Source organism: Artemia franciscana, chromosome 3 (assembly GCF_032884065.1).
Source record: "Artemia franciscana chromosome 3, ASM3288406v1, whole genome shotgun sequence".
Taxonomy (NCBI): Eukaryota; Metazoa; Arthropoda; class Branchiopoda; order Anostraca; family Artemiidae; genus Artemia; species Artemia franciscana.
This window is the reverse complement of record NC_088865.1, coordinates 16,970,676-16,994,530: the sequence shown is the minus strand read 5'-3', so window position 1 is coordinate 16,994,530 and position 23,855 is coordinate 16,970,676. Positions and strand designations below refer to the sequence as shown.

At 33.9% G+C, this 23,855-nt stretch overlaps 2 protein-coding genes across 3 annotated transcripts in view; both read left to right on the top strand.

Annotated features, from left to right (window-relative positions):
* LOC136024952 (insulin-degrading enzyme-like) overlaps positions 1–23,855 on the top strand; it is a 234,273-nt gene that overhangs the window by 81,283 nt on the left and 129,135 nt on the right. The gene's annotated exons all lie outside the window — the stretch shown is intronic.
* LOC136024671 (protein inturned-like) lies at positions 231–11,127 on the top strand. The gene is made up of 5 exons (XM_065700094.1): positions 231–246; positions 2,028–2,466; positions 5,908–6,268; positions 8,217–8,270; positions 10,733–11,127. Exons 1-5 carry the CDS (start codon positions 231–233, stop codon positions 11,027–11,029), a joined length of 1,167 nt encoding a protein of 388 aa, XP_065556166.1. The 3' UTR covers positions 11,030–11,127.

Below are 23,855 nucleotides of genomic sequence, written 5' to 3'. Positions count from 1 at the left end.
TAATATCCACACGTTTTTGAGCATCTGTAATGTGGTAATCAAGGCTACCATTATAATTAGCCTGTATCAAGGGTGGATTGAGTTCAATGAAAATTTCCGGATTTGTGTCACTTGTTGAGACAGGTATCACTGGATTTAATCCTCTAAGTCCTTCATCAATATTCATTTGGTTTATGGACATTGCACTTTTTTTATGGTCAGAGATGAAAGTGTTATTAACCACATTCGAAATGGAATTATATGCAGGTTGATTTGCTAGATCGCTTTGGTGAATTGTCAAAAAATTGGAGATGAAAGTTAATGCATCCGTTAGCTTTTCTTGTATAACCAAGATTTTGGTAATATCTAGTTGTAAGATGGGGGGGTGTAGGGACAGTGTCCGTTTGAACTGATTTATCAATGCTACAGTCAATTGTTTGACAAGATGCATTTGTTTTCCCTTCAGAACAGCCTCGGCGTTGGGGAGGGACAAGGGAAATTGTAGGATCACACAAACTAGTGCCAGCCTTGTTAGAAACGGTTGGTTCTTCAGTTAATAGAGGAAACTGGCTGAGCGGAGTGTCTGGAAAATGTTTAGGGCTGCTGAGATCACTTAGAATGCTAAGAATCCTTCTTCTTTCAACAGGGGTACGGGGTGTCCGAAAAGTTCCGGATGAGGAGATAGAAAGCACTGGAGAAGAAGTACAATTTACCTTAGACTTAGTAGAGCAATCTAGGCACATCCAGGAGTTATTCCAACTAGTGATTTCTATCCTAGCACACTTTTCAGTCCCTGCATGGAACCAAGAACTGCAATTAACACATTTGACTGCGTTTGAAGTAACCCGTAATCTGCATTCAGGACAAAACTGTTTTGATTTCATCATTTAGTCTTGCAACACAGGTTTATGCCTTACTTAATTGAAAGGTCTTAGTATGTCTTAACAGGTCACTAATTATTAGAGCAAGCGAAATGCGACTGCATTGAATGAATGCTAGATGCGAACTGAAAACACGAAAGGGTGACCAGATCTTAATGAAATTTGATATTTAGAAGGATCTTGTGCTTTAAAGTTTTTATTCAAATTCCGATCAGATCCTGTGACGTTTGGGGGAGTTGGAGGGGGAAACCGGAATTCTTGGAAAACGTGAAAATTGGGGTATTTTTATCTTACGAATAGATGATCGGATCTTAATAAAATTTTATATTTAGAAGAAATTCATGTCTCAGAGCTCTTATTTCAAATCCCGACCAGATCTTTTGACATTGGGGGGAATTGGATGGGAAAATCTTGGAAAAACACTTGGAGTGTAGGAATCGGGATGAAGCTTGGTGGATAGAATAAACAAATGTCCTTGATACGTGATTGACAGAATCGTACTGTATTCGCTCTCTTTGGGGGAGTTGGGCGGAGGGGTTCAGTGATTTGGCGAGTTTGGTTTTTCTCGACGTGCTAGGACGATGAAAATTGATAGGCGTGTCAGGGAGTTGCACAATTTGACTTGATAAAGTCGTTTTCCCAGATTTGACCATCTGGGGGGCTAAAGGGAGAGGAAAAATTAGGTATTTATAACTTACGAGTGGGTGATCGGATCTTAATTAATTTTGATATTTAGAAGGACATCGTGACTCAGAGCTCTTATTTTAAATCCTGACCGGCATTAAGCCTCTTATTTTCCTTTTTAAATCAATCTATTGATTCATTGAATTTTGTTAGAGCTTATACCATACGATCTCTTGGCTCTTAGCTCTTCTCGCCTCGTCACAAGTGCCATATGAGCTCTTAGCTCTTGTTATTTATATATTTTATTTTTTATTTTATGTAATATTTTAAACAAATGCATTTTAATTATTCAAATAATTCATAATTTATCCCTTATCATCAAAAACAGTTTGCTTTAAATTTCAAAATCTTTTTTTTTTTTTGGTAACAAAAAAATTCTGATGGTAATGTGATTCTGATGGTAATGTGGGACCATTTCAAATTTGAGGCCCAATCGGGCCTATCACTCTCTCTGTGGAATTTTGATCGAGGATTTATTTCCAGGTGACATATTGAAGTCGATTGGGAAGTATCCAGTTGATCATAGCAACATAGAGCTGGTACTACAACAGCTTGTCGAACCCTGTGTTTTGCCTCTAAGCATTGTCCGCAAATCGGGTCTCATTCTCGATGTCTTCGACACTCAAACAATGCGTCGTTATACCGATGAGGGAATCCTAGGCTTTCTTGAGTTTTTAGAAAGTTGTGAAACCAGTTTGAATATCTTCATTGATTATTTAGAAAAATACTCTTGCGCCTGTTTGCTACTAAGCGTAGATGATGTGACTGAACTTTCTCCTGAATATGCGGATATTTTTTACGAATTCGATTTGTACAAGTTCTTTGGTGGAAAGAAAAGGGAAACCGATGCCACTACTATAAGGGGAAGCGTTCTAACCGTTGGAAAGTCTTTTATGGAGTTATTTGGCGAAAAAGAGCAATGGTATACAATATTTAACTTTATTCTTGGCAGTTATAGGATTTTATTAATATTACTTTTTTTAATGTATTGTCTAACTTTTATGGCATGTACAAACTCAATGGAAGATAGATTGCCCAGAATGGTACTGGGATAATAGCCAGGGGACTTGAAGAAGAGAACGATCGAAAAATACACTTCGTCGTACATACCATTAGAACCTGAAACACATCTATGCTCTAGTCCATCTCATTGAAAGATGTCTGGGTAGCAACTCATACAAGGGCTAATTGGCAGCTCTCTCCGGATGCCTCTGGGGTTACGGGAGGAGCAAAAGTCTTAAGAGTGTAAGGTCAAAGAAAAGTAATGGGAAGCATTTACCTACTCCTTAACACTATAGCTTCTAATATCCACTATAATGGATGATTATTACTTGGAACAATTAAAAAATTCAACAAATTTTTGTACAGAACAAAAAGAAAGAAAGAAAAAAAGAAAGAAAGAAAACAAAAAGCAAAGAAAGCAAAATAAGTTTTGGCACCTCAGATTCTGAAATAATAATAATAATAATAATTTATTTTTAACCTACATCATAACAAGTTATGGCACTTGTGGAGTAACAAAAAGACAAAAAAAAAATGAAATACACTACAAGTAAAATATACTACAAATAGAAAAAACTATACGCTACAATGAGATTAACCGAACAGACGGACCAAAGGATGATGAGGCGATAAACGATAAAAAGCTGATTCCTCAACCTTCCATACATGAGGGCCAACTTTGCACTTATATCAGGGACATCAAACTTACGAATTATCTTCCTATTGCTATACAAAGGGGGGAGATAAAGTAAAAATTTACAATATCTGAAATAAAAAATCCGAATCTGATTAACATCTTTTTTCTTTAGAAGGGGATAAAGACCAGAAAGATAAAGAACAGAATGATCACAAAATGTAGCATATAGTCTACCGAGTGCGCGTCTATTATACTTCTCTTGATTAGCAACTATCTTAGAATAGCCTGTTTGAATTTTCTTTTGAACATCACGAACAGTGCACTGCCGTAGGCAAGAAATTGAATTCGTAACAGTAATACCCAACCACCGAAAGGTGGAAACAAAGGGTATTGAAAAACCGCGACAAGCTAAGGGAGCATTAGAGGAAGTCGGACCATTAAAAACTAGAAATTCACATTTCTCAACATTAAGAGAAAGACCAATATTAGAAAATAGACGTGAAACTTTTGAGACCATAAACGAGAGACCTTGCTTATTTTTACACAAAAGTAAAAGGTCATCTGCATAAGCAAGATAAGAAACATCTGAGAGCCCAATAAAATAATTTGATCTAATTTCATCTAAAATACCAGAAATATTCTTTAAATCCTTAAAGTTTCTTCTTGCCAAACAAACAAAGGAATAATTAAATTACTATGCTAGCATAAATTATATTTGTAGTGAAACTTCTCTATAAGAAGGAAATTATAACGAAAAGCACGCATTTTCGAATTTGAATTTTTGCATTCAGTAAATACTTGCATGTTCAAAGGTTTCTTTTTAACTCTTGCCTAAGTCTTAATGATCTTTGCCTGGTGCTAGTTTCTACCATTGTCCAATTTGATTCTTCACGAGTGTAATTTTAGTTTTCACTCAAATTACATGAAAAGCAGATATTTTTAGAACGATATGTATTAGTTTTGTTCATAGATAAATAACATACGTTAAGTATATATTCAGTATATATATATGGTAAGTATAAATAACATATTAATCGAATACAAGCCAACCTAAAATGTCTGTCTGAATTATTAGAATATCATGCCTGAATTCACGGCTAGCGAGTACACAGTATGATCATTTTTTATGTAGCTATTGAAAAGTTATTTTTAATCTTTATGTTTTGTATGATCAAAGCACAAATTCTGTCGTTTGTGCTTCTTAGTATTTGTTTAAAATAAATTGTTTATATGTTGAGCAGCTCCCTCTAATAGCAGGAGTATAGCCTTTGGGGATCTGACTTGGAATAATCCCTGTTAATGATAAAGCTATCCCCGGGGTTTGCTGCTGCTGAATTATTGCAACACTGAATGATCTAATTCGAGTCGATTTTAATCAAGCTACAATGAATGATTTGACTAATCATTCAACTAATTAACAAGTACTTATTTAGAAATCTTTCCAAAACTTGATTTTGAAAAGTTTGAAAACCAATTAAGTTTGACTATCTTGTTAATTATATTTTACATGAATTTGCAAGTTAAGCGTTGCCAAGGACGGACAACCATACTGTTGTCTCGGATAGATCTTTAAAGGCATCAAACCTTCTGGTTATTTCAATGCAAGAGAATCCAAGGTGTCCAGTGGTAATACTCCTTAAGTATAATTTATAAACAGAATGAAGTCATAATCCAAAGCTAATACATGAATTATATTACATTGTAAACCTAACTTAAGCCTATAGACAATGAAAACATACAAATATTTACCTTACTTTGTAATATAGGTTCTCGAACAAAGGAGGTTTTCCTGTTATTTACATATTTCGGAGTTTCGTACCCTTGGGGTGGGTCTTGTAAAGACTACTGAATGTCCATGGGATTTGGAAGAACTTCAGAGATCTCAAATAATTTCAGAGATATCTTTTAAAGAATGTTGGAAATTTAAGTATAAAAAAAGCACTAATAACTTAGAAAAGTATTCTTTTTGTCTTGAGAATTAAAAAAAAAAAAAAAAAAAATAACGTATTTCATGAGTTTCAGTGGAACAGGCAGTTCCCAAATAAAAAAAAGTTAGAAAATAGTCACTTCAACTTTGAAACAAAGAAACGAAAAACAACATTCTCAAAATGCGCTACAAGCTTTCAGAGGTCAAACCTGTGCTTTAACTAATTTAAAAAAAAAGTATTTGCGCACTCCTTATGATTTGTCTTGACTAATTCAGGATGATCACCCAAATTCCAAGGTCTTAGCCTCCCATGTCCTGGGGCTACTTTAAGGATAGGGTATCCTCAAGGAGTCTGTGGGCCATTACTGGACTCACAGAAGCAGTAACAACGAGTATTACATCCACTCTCCAGCTGTTTACAAGAAGCTGTGGGCAAATTTGTTCTTATACATCAGGAAATATCTGGGGATAAATTTGCTCATTTCGAACGCCTGTCCTTATGAAGAAAGAGAAACCCTAAGACTCTCAGGCTCTATATTGGTGATTTGATCCAGTCAATTACTTTTAGCAGAAATTGTTTTTAATGCCAATTAAAAAAAAAGAAAATATATCGAAAACCAAAACCTGTTTGGAGGAATGGGGTGTTCACCCAGTATACTACAAAAATAAACTGAACTGATCATACTATTTGTAATAAAAAGCATTACAAGGGAGCTGAAAAAGTATCTAGTGTTTCAAATACTTAGCACTTGTATCTGCTTCGTAACCTCAATTGAAAATCTCTTCTTCCTTTTCAGTATCTCAATAAACATCAAGGATGTTCCTCATATAATAGTTCAGCAAGCATGGAAGACTCATACCTTTGTGATGGCCATGCCATCTAACTGGACTTCGGAGCATTATCTTCATTCAAAGCTTAGTCATATAAAGAAACTGTTGAAATTCATGTATGGATCAGCTGAATCGGCCCTACAATTTGAAAAAGAAGAATGCGACTGGCTTTTTACTGTTGTGTTTTTATCAGTGGCCGCGGTTAAGTTCTGCAATGACTGTAATTTTTCTGTTTCCAAACTACCTTGCTGCTTGTTAGATGATATGGAAGTGACGTTTTTAGAAGAGTCTTTCCCTGTGACGACGCCTATTCCGAAGCTACTTAAGGTAATCTTAGGTTCATGGTTGCCCCCTTAGGGGCAATCTAGTAAAGAACTCAGGATTTAAAAAATCGTTAAAAAAACTGTAAAGTAACTATTATTTCGGTTAATCTTAATGTTCGTTGCGAAAACAAATTCGTGAAAATTTCAGAAATTAGCCTGAAAGCCAAAATTGGGCTCGAACCAAAATGAAAACTGCACCATTGGAATCGTCATCGAAACCCGCATTTGGAGCAACTACAGTCTCCAATCTTGAGCAACAGGGAAAATCGCTTTTGCACATGGGATGCAGTGATGCATTTCCTCTTTTCTCTTTTTTCCTGTTGCTGCTATTGGGGCACTAAAAAAATATAATGGCATTTTGAAGGGTTTATTTGAAAGGAAATTACTATATATACGTGTTTTTGAAGCAATAAAACAACATTAGGTTAGGGTGCAATTTTTTACAAAATTAAAACTAAAGGATAGTTCTTGAATGCAGAAGTCAAGTTTTGCATAATACACAATTTTTAAAACTGTTAAAAATTTAGTTTTTTCCATATGCATAAATTTGTATATCTAAAATCTTATGTATTTTTGGTTTACCATTTGATAGCAACGAGAGTTTAACTGCATATTCTCAAAACGGCTAAATGGTGTTATCAAAAATTGATTTTTAGAAAAATTCACGAGGATTAAAAAGACAATAGTTTATTATGGTAGGTTGATTGTTGGTGTCTTTTGTTCTTTTTTTATAATATTGATTGTTAGTTATTAATTATTAATTATGTTGATTATTCATTATGGAGTAGATTGATTGTTGGTGTAGCTACGTGAACTAGTAAGTGGGAATTGTGCCAAATTGATTGTATCAGCATGAGTTTCTAAATTTGACATCGTTGATGCGCCCTCGCTACTGAAACATTTATCTAATGATATATCTCTTAAAACTCAGCAAATGATTGGTGTTTTTGACCCTCTTTGGCCATTTTTTGAATTGAGGTAATTTATTTATGTTGTATGTTGTTATGCTGTTATGCTATTTATGTTGTTTTTTTTTCTTTTTTTGTGTGTTTACTCCACAGTTTAATGTATTTTGTGGGTTATAAATAAATTATTATTATTTATTATTATATTAGTGGGTAGAATTGCATTTTCTGAGTGTAATTCTCAGTTCAAATGTTTAGTTTAGTGAAAATTAGATAAATAGTTAGAAAAATTAAATTAGTTAAATTATTGAATAATTTAAAGAATGAAAGCTTTAATAAATACATTAAGATTTTTTATTAATGACTTCACTTGTTTTTTAAAGCTGTATTTAGGATTTTCCTCGGGGGGTAGGGTATTTTTGCTTGGGGGAGGGGTTACAAAAAACTTTTATACAGAACGCATCAAAAATTTCTTTAAATGGGTTCTGTCACTTTTTTATCAGTTGGACAAAATTTATTATTTTTTTTTGTGGGAGGGGGGGGGGGTATTAGCCTAAACCCGGTGAGCCGCCTCTCCCCTGGATACGGTCTTTCATGTCTGTCCTTCTTGTTTTTTGTTTCCTTTTGTAGAATATGGTGGGCAATATGTTACATTTTGTGCAGTTGGTGTTTCTGGAAGCGCAATACAAAAGAAACTCTTCTCTGAGCATTGGTTTATACGCAGAATATTTTATTGTTTCCGTATATAAAGTCAATTTTGTATCAGAACAAAATTGACATTTTGACAAAATTGGCACAAAATTTTGACAAAATTGACGGAACAAATTTAACAATTTGTTAACTAAAAAAATAGTCGTCCGTAGACGTTTGAATTGGAAGGGTAAGATTTATAAAATAACTCTGCAAATTGATACTTAAATTTTTTTGGAAGGACATTCTTTAGCCTTTAAAAAGATGGCATAGAAAAAGAAAAAAAACAAAAAAAAAACAAATTTGTTACATAAACACAGCAAACAAGATTCTTATTTCAATTTTTTTCATTTATAGGCTCAGTTGGACGCGGTTCTTTGTAATCTTGAAGCCTGTGATGTTTCCCGAATGGTATGTTATATCAAGTCTGAATTTATAGTTCTTAGACGTGGTACTACCTATTTTATTGCCTGTATTTTAGGATGTAAGAAATGGAATAAATTTCTTTCAGGTTTTTGTTAATATTTTGTTTTTAAGTTTTTGAATGATAATATTCTTTAAATCTTAGTTGATAAGAAAGGAAACTGTAATATAAAGAGAAGAATATTGCCGCTATTGATACTAAAATATTTGTTGAATTTTATTACTACCCTCTCCACTTTTACCTCTCCGTGCTAACCCCTGCTCACAAAAACTGATCATTGTCGCCAAAATTCAGAAAAAAGTCATTTGTATTCTTTTTGTACCTTTTGTTGTAAATAGCTTTAACAAGTAGTTATTCCGTATTCTATTTCTGGAAAATGGTTCCGTTAATTGTGGCCCCAGTCGTTACTATGATTGTTGTTTTTGGTAATAAATGGTTTAATTTTGCATCGGTATAAAAAAGAAAATTCAGAATCGGTAAAAATTCTGCATATTTGAAGTGCACAAGTCTATTTTTCAAATATCAAAATTTTAATTTAGCTATAAACTTAGATTTGTCCCTTATCTAGAAGCAAACGAAGCTAAACAAAAGTAACTGTCCCTTATTCTACTTTTAAGAAGCAATTCCGTTTAATCTGGCCTCAATGATGTCTATGATTGTTGTTTTTTGGTAATAAGTGATTCTGATTCTTAATTCTGAATCGGTAAGAAAAAGAGAGAAAAAAAGGAATCAGGATCGGTAAAATTTTCGTATATTTAAAAGTACGAATTTTCAAATATCAAAAATTTTAATATAGTTGTAAACTTAGACTTTTCCCTAAAATTATCTAGAAGCAAATGAAGTTAAACAAAAGTAATTATTCCTTATTCTATTTTTTAAAAAGCAATCAGTTTAGTCTGGACACGGTCGTAATTATGATTGTTTTTTTTTTGGTATTCTGATTCTGATTCTGAATTGTGAAAATGATTCTGATTCTGAATTGTGATTACACGTTTATTAGTGTTGCCCAGTGTAACATCACTTCATATCATTTTCTATACAGAACAAAGAGCAATCATATGTTAGCCAATAAAGTTTCTTTACTTATTTATTGAATTTTATATTTACTCTAGAAAAGCAGGTATATTTCCACCATTGTCAAATTCTATAGCTTAAGATGTATACCTAATTGATTGGTTTTATCTCTTTTTTAATTATCTAATCATTTCAGTAAAAATCTTTATAACATAATCATAGGTTTATTTTATTCCCTTATGAAATCTAAATTTCATAATCTTTTTTACGTGTTTATTTATATATAGAGTTGTCATAAATTGAACTGAATCTGTTTTTTTTTATTCGAAGATTGGCATCTACGTATGTAATTGACTTTGTCTATAACTCTAGAGAAAGCCAGTTTATAGGACGCCCATTATTCTTTATATTCAAATGTACCAGTGGTGTAAAATGTCATAAAAGCCTCGCTAGCTTCATCGAAAATGCGGGTAACGATACGATTCTAACTGACAGAGTAATCCGTTTGAGCCACTCACTTAAAAATTTTTCCCTAAAAATAAGTTCCTTTTTTAGGTAGTTGCATTTATATCTTGCATTTTTTTGGGGTATTTGCATTTTTAAGTCGCATTTTTGAAGTGGAAATGATAGTAGACCAAAAGCGCGAATGTAAGTGGCAAAGAATTTTATTAAAGACGGGTAGGGGGAGTTTTTTTTTCTTTCATAGTGGGTATTCCAAAAGCGGTACCTTGTTTGTCTTATGGCTGAAACTATAGGGAGTTTCCTTGAAGGAAGGGACTAAGGAAAATTGAAACTTGTTATGCTGCAGTATGTCAATCTGGATGCTGGCACATGCGCCGGGGAGGCCCAAAATGTCAATATTCTGGTGATTTCGTTAACTTACCTTCCCCCCGGACTAATTCCCTTGTGTTTTTCATCTCTTAAAAGTACCACTTTTATCTCTACTTTGTTTATCTTAATGACATTTTGTCACTTTTTATCAGAAGTTTAAACCCTTATTGTGACCAATTTCTATGAGAAAAAGGAGACAGTGGGAGCTATTCACAAAGTAGTTTTCAAATACTAAAATACAACAGTTCAAAATAGGGATGAAACCTTTTTTTTACTGCTGATGGACACTGTATATGTGTCCGAAATATTCAGTTAAAATTTCATATTTGTTTCACTGTCGATTAAAAGGTTTCATCCCTATTTTGAACTGTTATATTTTCGTCATGGAAAGGCAGCGTGGTCTTCGAAGTTATCTAAAATACTAAAATAATAACGATTAATCTTTCTAATTAATTTCATCCAAATATCTATTACTATCAGCAAAGCGTGTCAAAATTATTTTTTCGAGGGGATAATAATTTTTCCCAGATGCTCTCAGTAGATTATCTGATGTTCTTTTCTTTTTTATGCTCTGCTGCTAGTTTTAAATATTGGTCTTTTACAGGTAACCTCAGACTTTGAAAATGATTACGTAATCATTCGTGGAGCCCTCATTATGTACAAGAACCACCTCCTATGCACTCACTTGCCTTTGTCTATTACTCAGGATATCTATAACTACTTGAATTTACACCGGATTCTTTCTGTTGTACGTCATTCTCAAGTTTTTCAAATTGTTGTTTGGTCAGAAGTGTTTTTGGGTGAAGAGCCGTTTCAGAACAAGGAGCCCACTGCAGATAACTTGAAATGGTCTCTTCTTGTCGTTGTCCAGGTTAGTTTTTTTTTGTATTTTAATTGGTGATACATTCTGGAAGCAAAAGGTTTTTGTAAATTTCCGAACGTCAACGATAAATTAAAACTGCAAAATTGTTGTTTGATCAGAATTGTTTTGGGCAAACAGCAGTTTTAGCATAAGGAGCCAACTACAGATAATTTGAACTTGTCTCTTACCATCGTTGTTCAGACTCGATTTTTTTAGTGGTAAACTGTAGAGCCAAGTGGAGATCTGAGTAATGGATCGTATTCTCCTTAAACGTTCCAGATTTATAACTATAGAATGCGCGGTTTTAACGTAAATAAATATATTGATTCTAGGTGATCAGAACTTCTGCATTACTGTATTACAGCTATATTATATTCGATTTAATTTTGGAATATTCGTATTATTCAAAATAGTCTGAAGGTCAAACAAATACGCCCATGGGGATGAGACGAGCCCCCACAGTTTTGAAGAGAGGTGCCGAACACAATCAAAACATAGTATGTGCAAGCTGGTTGCCAAAAGGGCGTATCAGCAATATCTAAGGAACGACTGAGTCTATTAAGTTGGAAATTATAGGGTATGTCTAAGGAAATGTTGAAAAGTTATTGGAGTTATTGGAGAGCTACAAGCCCACCTTGTCTTTTTGAGGTGATCCCTTCCCTCAACACAGCTCAAAATTTTGAAAAAAGTGATTTTGATCAAAATAGTCAAAAGGTCTAGTAACTACGCCTCCAGGGATGCCCCCCACAGCCCCCATGGCAAGAATATTTAATTATTCTTGCCCTTGGGCAACTAGTGAAAATTTGTGCAGCATATGTAGATTCTGGTAGCAAATCTTCCTGAGGATATTTGGTGAGGTTTACTGAAGCTTGCTTAAAAATAAGTAGAGGCATTCGCTACAAGGTCAACCCTAAAATGGACTGCAACTACGGCTGTTATCTACATATATATATATATATATAAAAATAAGTTGTTTGTGTGTTATGTCTGTTACACTTTGTCTGTTACGCCAGATTATATCTTCTATATATATAAAAATAAGTTGTATGTATTTTTGTGTTGAGGGTTTAAATGTAAAAACTGGGAATTGCATAAATATTTCGAAATATTTTGACAATAGATTAATGTAATTTGAAAACCTTAAAAAAGATACTTAAAATTTGAGGTTTATTATAAATTGTTGAGCTTTAGCAAGCTTGGCACGTGAAGATTTTTCCAACTGTCAATGTTATAGAATGTTACCAAAAAGCAAAACCAGGCTTGCGGTTCAAAGAGAAAGGGCCAGATTAGGAATGTGCAATTTACGTCAACGAAGGCGTGTCGAGGAACTACCAGAGCAACGCGAAACCAGACTTGCTGCTGAAAGAGAAAGTAAAAAAAGAAGGCGTGTCGAGGAATCACAAGAGCAACGTGAAAACAGGCTTGCGGCTTCAAGAGATAATGCCAAAAGAAAGCGTGCCGAGGAATCACAAGAGCAACGTGAAAATTATCGCATGGCATTCAGGTACAGCCCAGTCGATGATTATAGTAGATGTGTTCAAATCGGGACTATGTCTAAAATTTGTCCCTACTGCAAGGCCTTGAAATTTAAGGGTGAAACAATGGGAATGTGTTGCGCCTCAGGGAAAGTTAAACTTCCTCTACTGGCTGCACCCCCAGAGCCATTGAAGACTTTGCTTATTGGAACTACGTCAGAATCTAAGCGTTTTTTATCAGACATCAGAAAATATAACTCATGTTTCCAAATGACGTCGTTTGGTGCCCAAATCGAAAATCAACATCAATTTATGCCTACTTTCAAAGTAAAAGGGCAAATTTATCATAGAGCAGGCTCACTTCTACCATTCTCAGGCGAGAATCATAAATTTTTACAATTGTACTTCATCAGTGATAGCAATTCTGAATTGAATACACGTTGCGAAATTTCTCCCAACGTTGAAAGGACAATCGTTTCCCAATTGCAACATCTTTTCCACGAAAATAATAATTTAGTGCGTTTGTTCAAAACAGCCATCGATTTGATGCCTACTGATACGCATAAAATTGTTATTTCCGCTGACAAAACGCCTCCTGGCCAACATGTGCGTAAATACAATGCTCCAACTATCGACGAAGTGGCAATCGTTATGGTCGGTGATCAGTTTTTACCTCGAGATATTATTCTTCATAAGCGAAACGCTCAGTTGGTAAGAATTGCTGAAACTCATCGATGCTACGATGCCTTACAATATCCTATCATTTTTTGGGATGGAGCCGACGGCTATCACTTTAATATTAAATTGATGAATCCAGCCACTAACAAAGAAATGAATAAGAAATGCAGTGCAATGCATTATTATTCCTATAGAATAATGATTCGGCAGGATGAAGACAATTATATTTTAAATGCCGTCAATTGTTTCACCAATACGTCGTTGATATTTATGCAAAAATTGAATCAGAACGTTTGCTATATATCCGTTTGAATCAGACCAAGCTCCGCTCTGGACAATACATTCATTTGCGAGATGCAGTTGTAAATGACGGTAATACCACAAACGTTGGAAGATTAACGATTTTACCTTCGTCATATGCTGGCAGTCCCCGTCACATGCATGAATTTGCTCAAGATGCTATTGCGTATGTTCGTCTCTATGGTCGTCCAGATTTATTTATTACATTTACATGTAATCAATCTTGGGACGAGATACAGCAGCTTTTACTTCAAGGACAATCGGCGGTTCATAGACATGACATTACGGCCCGTGTCTTCCGGCAAAAGTTGAAATCACTGATAAACTACATAGTAAAACTTGAAGTGTTTGGGTCAGTGCGATGCTGGATGTACTCAGTGGAATGGCAAAAACGAGGTTTGCCATACGCACATATTCTAATCTGGCTACATAATAAAATTACTTCTAGCGAAATTGATGATGTGATTTCCGCTGAAATACCTGATGAAAATGTCGATAAGGGATTATATGATACTAGCTGTTAGCCAACACCTAGTTGGTGGGGGCGCTTCGCGCCCCCCCCCAAGCCCCCCCGCGCGTGTAAGTCGTTACGCGCCATATTAGTTACGCGCCATTGTAGTTGTGTCCCTATGTCCCACCTGTGAATATATATATATATATATATATATATATATATATATATATATATATATATATATATATATATATATATATATATATATATATATATATATATATATATATATATATATATATATATATATATATATATATATATATATGTTTTTAACTACGTAAAACTTGCGAATATACAACATTCTTTGCTGTCCCATCGTCTGTGCATATAAATAGATTGTCAGGTTTACCGACTCTTGAACATGCAACGCATAATGGTCCATGGGAAAACAATCCGTATTCAGATCTATACCTCATGATTCTATTGATTGCCCTTGAGCTTTGTTGATGGTGATTGCTAATCGACCATTTCCTTTGTTGCCGTCGTCATTTATATATCCCCCTGTGCCCCCCGGCGTCCCCGTTGTAGTTGTGTCCCTGTGTCCGGGTCGTCATTTATATTCCCTGTGTCCCCGTCGTCATTTGTGTCCCGGTGTCCCAGTCTGTGATTTCTGTTTGAGTGTCCCGGGCGTCATTTATATTCGTCAGGATATTGTAGGGCATCGTAGCATCGATGAGTTTAAGCAATTCTTGTCAACTGATTGTTTCGCCTATAAAGAATATTATCTCGAGGTAAGAACTGATCACCGACCACAACGATTGCCACTTTGTTGATAGTTGCGTATCAGGAGGCATCAATTCGATTGCTGTTTATAAGCAGAAGCACTAAATTATTATTTTTGTGGAAAAGATGATATATATAAATATATATATATATTTTCTTTTTAGTTTTTTTGTAGTTTTTACCTTTTTTAGTTTTTTTCTTCTTTTGTATTAATGCTAAAGCCAAGGTTCACACCTGGAGCCTCTCGGACCTAGAACCTGAAACATAACGCTTTACCAACTCAGCTACTTCGGCGTGAATACATTCGTTTTGAGCAGCTTCCTCGGGTGTTGCCATTGTAGGTTCTTCAGTCATTTTACAATTAGAAATTTCTCTTTCAACGGTCTTCTTACAATTAAAAATTTGTCTTTGAACGATATTCTTAAATACCTGTGTCCTGGTCGTCATTTATATTGCCTGTGTCCCGGTCGTCATTTGTGTCCCGGTATCCCAGTCTGTAATTTCTCCTTGAGTGTCCCGGTCGTTATTTATATTCCCTCTGTCCCGGTCGTCATTTGTGTCCCGGTCTATATATATATATATATATATATATATATATATATATATATATATATATATATATATATATATATATATATATCTATATATATATATAAAAATAAGTTGTCTGTCTGTCTGTCTGTGGATCAGGTGACGTCGTGTTTCTGTGTTGACTGACGTCATGAAATAAGTAAGAAAAGAAAGCGTTCCGAGGAATCACAAGAACAGCAAGAAAACAGGCTTGCGGCTAAAGAACGCAAAACCGCGCAGTTAGATGAAAATCCACCTGGACAGCGAGTGTCAAAACATATCAAAACTGAAAATGATAGCGATGATGATTGGGTTTGGGATTTTGACTTGGATAAGGTCATCAATGCCTACCAGATTTAAGTTAAAAAAACAAAGGTTCGTCGATATGTACTTCATAGTGACGCTGAAAAATCAAGAAGAAAAAGAAAACTGAAAAAAGAAAAAAGGTAATAAACTAAAAAAAAACTAAGAAGAAAAAACACTCAAAGAGAAATTACAGACCGGGACACAAATGACGACCGAGACAGAGGGAATATAAGTGACGACCGGGAACCTCAAAGAGAAATTACAGACTGGGACACCCGGACACAAATCACGACCGGGACACAGGGAATATAAATGACGACCGGGACACAGGGACACAACTACAACGGGGACGCCGGGGCCACAGGCGGGATATATAAATGACGACCGGGACACAGGGATTGTTCGAATAGAAATTACAGACCGGGACACCGGGACACAAATGACGACCGGGACACAGGAATATAAATGACGACCGGACACTCAAAGAGAAATTACAAACTGGGACACCGGGACACAAATGACGACCGGGACACAGGGAATATAAATGACGACCGGGACACAGGGACACATCATTAGAATAATGAGGTATAGATCTGAATACGGATTGTTTTTCCCATGGACAATTATATGTTGCATGTTCAAGAGTCAGTAAACCTGACAATCTATTTATATGCACAGACAATGGGACAGCGAAGAATGTTGTATATTCGCATGTTTTACGTAGTTAAAAACATATATTTATATCTATCTCTATTCACAGGTGGGACACAGGGACACAACTACAATGGCGCGTAACTAATATGGCGCGTAACGACTTACGTGCGCGGGGGGGCTTGGGGGGGCGCGAAGCGCCCCACCAACTAGGTGTTGGGGTGGCGCGAAGCGCCACCCCAACAGCTAGTATATATATATATATATATATGTTTTTAACTACGTAAAACTTGCGAATATACAACATTCTTTGCTGTCCCATCGTCTGTGCATATAAATAGATTGTCAGGTTTACCGACTCTTGAATATGCAACGCATAATGGTCCATGGGAAAACAATCCGTATTCAGATCTATACCTCATGATTCATATATATATATATGTATATATATATATATATATATACTAGCTGTTGGGGTGGCGCTTCGTGCCACGCCAACACCTAGTTGATGGGGGCGCTTCGCGCCCCCCCCCCCCAAACCCCCCCCCCCCCCCCCCCCAAGCCCCCCCGCGCGCGTAAGTCGTTACGCGCCATATATATATATATATATATATATATATATATATATATATATATATATATATATATATATATATATATATATATATATATATATATATATATATATATATATATATATATATATATATATGGTTTTAACTACGTAAAACTTGCGAATATACAACATTCTTTGCTGTCCCATTGTCTTTGCATATAAATAGATTGTCAGGTTTACCGACTCTTGAACATGCAACATATAATGGTCCATTGGAAAACAATCTGTATTCAGATCTATACCTCATGATTCTAATGATTGCCCTTGAGCTTTGTTGATGGTGATTGCTAATCGACCATTCCCTGTCCCGGTGTCCCGGTCGTCATTTATATCCCCCTGTTTCCCCCGGTGTCCCCGTTGTAGTTGTGTCCCTGTGTCCCGGTCGTCATTTGTATCCCGGTGTCCCGGTCTGTATATACATTCGTTTTTTAGTTTTGTTTTTCTCCTTTATTTTTTTCCTTTTTTTTCTTTTTTAGTTTATTTAGATTTTTAGATTTTTTAGTTTTTTTATTAGTTTTTAGTTTTTTTTTCTTTTTAGTGTTTTGTAGTTTTTACCTTCTTTTTAGTTTTGTTAGTTTTTTTTTTTACTTATGTCCTGGTCGTCATTTATACTCCCTGTGTCCCGGTGGTTTTTTCTTTTTAGTTTTTTATTGGTTTTTACCTTTATTTTAGCTTATTTTTTCAGTTTTTTCCTTTTTTTTAGTTTTTTTTTATTTTTTATTTTGTTTAGTTTTTTACCTTTTTTTAGTTTTTTTAGTTTTTTTAGTTTTTTAGCTTTTTTACTTTTTTTATTAGTTTTTAGTTTTTTTTGTAGTTTTTGCCTTTTTTTAGTTTTTTCAGTTTTTTTTTAGTTTTTTATTGGTTTTTACCTTTATTTTAGCTTATTTTTCAGTTTTTTCCTTTTTTTTTAGTTTTTTTTAGTTTTTACTTTTTAGTTTTTTACCTTTTTTAGTTTTTTTAGTTTTTTTAGTTTTTTAGCTTTTTTATTTTTTTTATTAGTTTTTAGGTTTTTTTTGTAGTTTTTGCCTTTTTTTAGTTTTTTTAGTTTTTTAGCTTTTTTATTAGTTTTTAGTTTTTTTTTTGTAGTTTTTGGCTTTTTTTTAGTTTTTTTAGTTTTTAGCTTTTTTATTTTTTTATTAGTTTTTAGTTTTTTTGGTAGTTTTTGCCTTTTTTTAGTTTTTTCAGTTTTGACGTCACCTGATCCAGTTTTTTCAGGTGACGTCACCTGATCCACAGATCCACACACAGACAACTTATTTTTATATAGATAGATATATATATATATATATATATATATATATATAATATATATATATATATATATATATATATATATATATATATATATATATATATATATATATATATATATATATATATCTATCTATCTATATAAAAATAAGTTGTCTGTGGATCTGTGGATCTGTGGATCAGGTGACGTCATGTTTCGGCTGACGTCATGAAATTAGTTGCCGTCATTTTTGCTTTGAAGGTGACGTCATTCAAGTTATATAAGACATATGTTCGCGTAGAAATCTATTAATGTTTAAGTTTACAATGACTGATGAAGATGCTCAAAGAGTCTATGCCAAAAAACTTGCTGCTGATAGAGAAAGTCAGAAAAGAAAGCGTGCCGAGGAACTACCAGAGCAACGCGAAAGCAGACTTGCTGCTAAAAGAGAAAGTGAAAAAAGAAGGCGTGCCGAGGAATCAAAAGACCAGCAGGGAAACAGGCTTGAGGCTGATAGAGAAAGAAAGAACAGAAAGCATGCCGAGGAACTACCAGAGCAACGCAGAAGCAGACTTGCTGCTAAAAGAGAAAGTGAAAAAAGAAGGCGTGCCGAGGAATCAAAAGACCAGCAGGGAAACAGGCTTGAGGCTGATAGAGAAAGAAAGAACAGAAAGCATGCCGAGGAACTACCAGAGCAACGCAGAAGCAGACTTGCTGCTAAAAGAGAATGTGAAAAAAGAAGGCGTGCCGAGGAATTACAAGAACAGCAAGAAATCAGGCTTGCTGCTGATAGAGAAAGTAAGAAAAGAAAGCGTGCCGAGGAATCACAAGAACAGCAAGAAATCAGGCTTGCTGCTGATAGAGAAAGTAAGAAAAGAAAGCGTGCCGAGGAATTACAAGAACAGCAAGAAATCAGGCTTGCTGCTGATAGAGAAAGTAAGAAAAGAAAGCGTGCCGAGGAATCAGAGCAATCTGAAAGTTATCGCCTGGCATTCAGGTACAACCGAGTCGATGATTATAGCTTGAGTAGATGTGTTCAAATCGGGACAATGTCTAAAATTTGTCCCTATTGCAAGGCTTGAAATTCAATGGTGAAACAATGGGAATGTGTTGCGCCTCAGGAAAAGTTAAACTTCCTCTATTGGCTGCACCACCAGAGCCATTGAAGACTTTCCTTACTGGAACTACGTCAGAATCTAAGCGTTTTTTGTCAAAAATCAGACAATACAACTCATGTTTCCAAATGACTTCGTTTGGAGCCCAAATCGAAAATCCAGATCAATTTATGTCTACTTTCAAAGTAAAAGGGCAAATTTATCATAAAGCAGGCGTGCCGAGGAATCAGAGCAATCTGAAAGTTATCGCCTGGCATTCAGGTACAACCCAGTCGATGATTATAGCTTGAGTAGATGTGTTCAAATCGGGACAATGTCTAAAATTTGTCCCTATTGCAAGGCCTTGAAATTCAATGGTGAAACAATGGGAATGTGTTGCGCCTCAGGAAAAGTTAAACTTCCTCTATTGGCTGCACCACCAGAGCCATTGAAGACTTTCCTTACTGGAACTACGTCAGAATCTAAGCGTTTTTTGTCAAAAATCAGACAATACAACTCATGTTTCCAAATGACGTCGTTTGGAGCCCAAATCGAAAATCCAGATCAATTTATGTCTACTTTCAAAGTAAAAGGGCAAATTTATCATAAAGTAATTTCTCTTTGAGCGTCCCGTTCGTCTTTGTTTGATGGTGAGCTTTGTTGCCCCTTGAGCTTTGTTGATGGTGATTGCTAATCGAACATTGCCTGTGTCCCCGTCGTCATTTTTGTCCCCCCTGTGCCCCCGGCGTCACCGTTGTAGTTGTAGCCCTGCGTCCCGGTCGTCATTTATATTCCCTGTGTCCCGGTCGTCATCCCGGTATACATTCGTTTTTGAATTGGTATATGATGAAATAAATTTTTAATTTTTCCCTTTTTTTCCTTTTAGTTTTTTTTTATTGGTTTGGACCTTTTTTTAGGTTTTTTAGCTTTTTTATTTTTCTTTTTAGTTTTTTTTGAAGTTTTTATCTTTTTAATTTTTTTTATTTTTATTTATATTTTTTTAGTTTTCTTTTTCTCCTTTATTTTTCAGTTTTTTTCCTTTTTTTAGTTTTTTTTTTCTTTTTTAGTTCTTTTAGTTTTTACCTTTTTTAGTTTTTTTAGTTTTTTAGATGAAAATTTTTTTAGTTTTTTTCCTTTTTTTCTTTTTAGTTTTTTATTGGTTTTTACCTTTTTTTTAGCTTTTTCAGTTTTTTTTCGTTTTTTCTTTTTACTTTTTTAGTTTTTATCTTTTTTATTTTTTTTTATTTTTATTAATTTTATTAGTTTTCTTTTTCTCTTCTATTTTTCAGTTTTTTCCTTTTTTTTAAGTTTTTTTTTTAGTTTTTAGTTTAGGTTTTTTTTTAGTTTTTAGTTTTTTAGTTTTTTTAGTTTTTTAGCTTTTTTATTTTTTTTATTAGTTTTTAGTTTTTTTTGTAGTTTTTGCCTTTTTTTAGTTTTTTCAGTTTTTTTTTTAGTTTTTAGTTTTTTACCGTTTTTTTTATTAATTTTATTAGTTTTCTTTTTCTCTTCTATTTTTCAGTTTTTTCCTTTTTTTTAAGTTTTTTTTTAGTTTTTAGTTTAGGTTTTTTTTTAGTTTTTAGTTTTTTAGTTTTTTTAGTTTTTTTAGTTTTTTAGCTTTTTTATTTTTTTTATTAGTTTTTAGTTTTTTTTGTAGTTTTTGCCTTTTTTTAGTTTTTTCAGTTTTTTTTTTAGTTTTTAGTTTTTTACCTTTTTTTACGTTTTTTACGTCACCTGATCCACAGATCCACAGATCCACAGACAACTTATTTTTATATATATAGAAGATAGATAGATATATATATATATATATATATATATATATATATATATCTATATATATATATATATATATATATATATATATATATCTATATATATATATATATATATATATATATATATATATATATATATATATATATATATATATATATATATATATATATATATATATATACATATATATATATATATATATATATATATATATATATATATATATATATATATATATATATATATATATATATATATATATATATATATATATTTATATATATATATATATATATATATATATATATATATATATATATATATATATATATATATATATATATATATATATATATATATATATATATATATATATATATATATATATATATATATATATGTTTTTAACTACGTAAAACTTGCGAATATACAACATTCTTTGCTGTCCCATCGTCTGTGCATATAAATAGATTGTCAGGTTTACCGACTCTTGAACATGCAACGCATAATGGTCCATGGGAAAACAATCCGTATTCAGATCTATACCTCATGATTCTATTGATTGCCCTTGAGCTTTGTTGATGGTGATTGCTAATCGACCATTTCCTTTGTTGCCGTCGTCATTTATATATCCCCCTGTGCCCCCCGGCGTCCCCGTTGTAGTTGTGTCCCTGTGTCCGGGTCGTCATTTATATTCCCTGTGTCCCCGTCGTCATTTGTGTCCCGGTGTCCCAGTCTGTGATTTCTATTTGAGTGTCCCGGGCGTCATTTATATTCGTCAGGATATTGTAGGGCATCGTAGCATCGATGAGTTTAAGCAATTCTTGTCAACTGATTGTTTCGCCTATAAAGAATATTATGTCGAGGTAAGAACTGATCACCGACCACAACGATTGCCACTTTGTTGATAGTTGCGTATCAGGAGGCATCAATTCGATTGCTGTTTTTAAGCAGAAGCACTAAATTATTATTTTTGTGGAAAAGATGATATATATAAATATATATATATATTTTCTTTTTAGTTTTTTTTGTAGTTTTTACCTTTTTTAGTTTTTTTCTTCTTTTGTATTAATGCTAAAGCCAAGGTTCAAACCTGGAGCCTCTCGGACCTAGAACCTGAAACATAACGCTTTACCAACTCAGCTACTTCGGCGTGAATACATTCGTTTTGAGCAGCTTCCTCGGGTGTTGCCATTGTAGGTTCTTCAGTCATTTTACAATTAGAAATTTCTCTTTCAACGGTCTTCTTACAATTAAAAATTTGTCTTTGAACGATATTTTTAAATACCTGTGTCCTGGTCGTCATTTATATTGCCTGTGTCCCGGTCGTCATTTGTGTCCTGGTATCCCAGTCTGTAATTTCTCCTTGAGTGTCCCGGTCGTTATTTATATTCCCTCTGTCCCGGTCGTCATTTGTGTCCCGGTCTATATATATATATATATATATATATATATATATATATATATATATATATATATATATATATATATATATATATATATATATATATATATATATATATATATATATATATATATATATATATATATATATATATATATATATATATATATATATATATATATAAATATATATATATATATATATATATATATATATATATATATATATATATATATATATATATATATATATATATATGTGTGTTTTGAACTACGTAAAACTTGCGAATATACAACATTCTTTGCTGTCCCATCGTCTGTGCATATAAATAGATTGTCAGGTTTACCGACTCTTGAACATGCAACGCATAATGGTCCATGGGAAAACAATCCGTATTCAGATCTATACCTCATGATTCTATTGATTGCCCTTGAGCTTTGTTGATGCTCATTTGTCACCGTCATAGCAAAAATGACGACAACTAACTTCATGACGCCAGTCGACACAGAAACATGACGTCACCTGATCCACAGACAGACAACTTATTTTTATATATATAGATAGATATAATTCTAAAATTGTCTGGTAATTTTCTATTTTGAAATAAAAACTAAAAATTATTGCTCAGACAACATAAATAGACGTCAGACGACAAACAACTTCATGACGACATACAGCTCAATCCTTATAATGACGTCAGTCGACAAACATGACGTCAGTCGACACACAAACATGACGTCAGTCGACAGACAGACAAACAACTTATTTGAAATAAAAACTAAAAATTATTGCTCAGACAACATAAATAGACGTCAGACGACAAACAACTTCATGACGATATACAGCTCAATCCTTATAATGACGTCAGTCGACAAACATGACGTCAGTCGACACACAAACATGACGTCAGTCGACAGACAGACAAACAACTTATTTTTATATATATAGATTGTTGTAAAAAATATGATACATGGACCTTGCGGTGCACTGAACGAAAATTCACCATGCATGGCCAAAGGAAGGTGCACGAAGCAATATCCTCGACTTTTAGTATCCAACACAATTACTGGCAATGATGGTTACCCACAATATAGAAGAAGATCTACTGAAGATGGCGGTAAAACAGCAATAATAAAGAAGCGTAACGGTACCACCATCGAAGTAGATAACCAGTAGGTTGTTCCATATTCCCCATTATTATCAAAAACATTGTGACGTCACTGTCCGCATATGACTTCTGAATTATTTCATCACATACCAATTCAAAAACGAATGTATTCAAGCCGAAGTAGCTCAGTTATATAACTACCTGTGTTGGCGCAGTGGGTTTGACCTTAGCGTGGTAATACGGGACCCAGAGATCGAACCATGCTGCAGGAATGCACTACAGGGCCGACGCAGGGACCTTAGTAGTCAAGAAGCGTCGTTAATCCGATACAAATACAAATACAGTAGCTCAGTATGTAAAGCGTTATGTTCCAGGTTCTACGTCCGAGAGGTTCCAGATTCGAAGCTTGGCTTTA

What these genes read in the sequence shown, in the direction of transcription:
- LOC136024671 (XM_065700094.1), top strand. An exon ending in TTTGGCGAAAAAGAGCAATG is followed by an intron (nt 2,467 to 5,907) that starts GTATACAATATT and finishes CTTCCTTTTCAG; the next exon opens with TATCTCAATAAACATCAAGG. An exon ending in CCTGTGATGTTTCCCGAATG is followed by an intron (nt 8,271 to 10,732) that starts GTATGTTATATC and finishes GGTCTTTTACAG; the next exon opens with GTAACCTCAGACTTTGAAAA.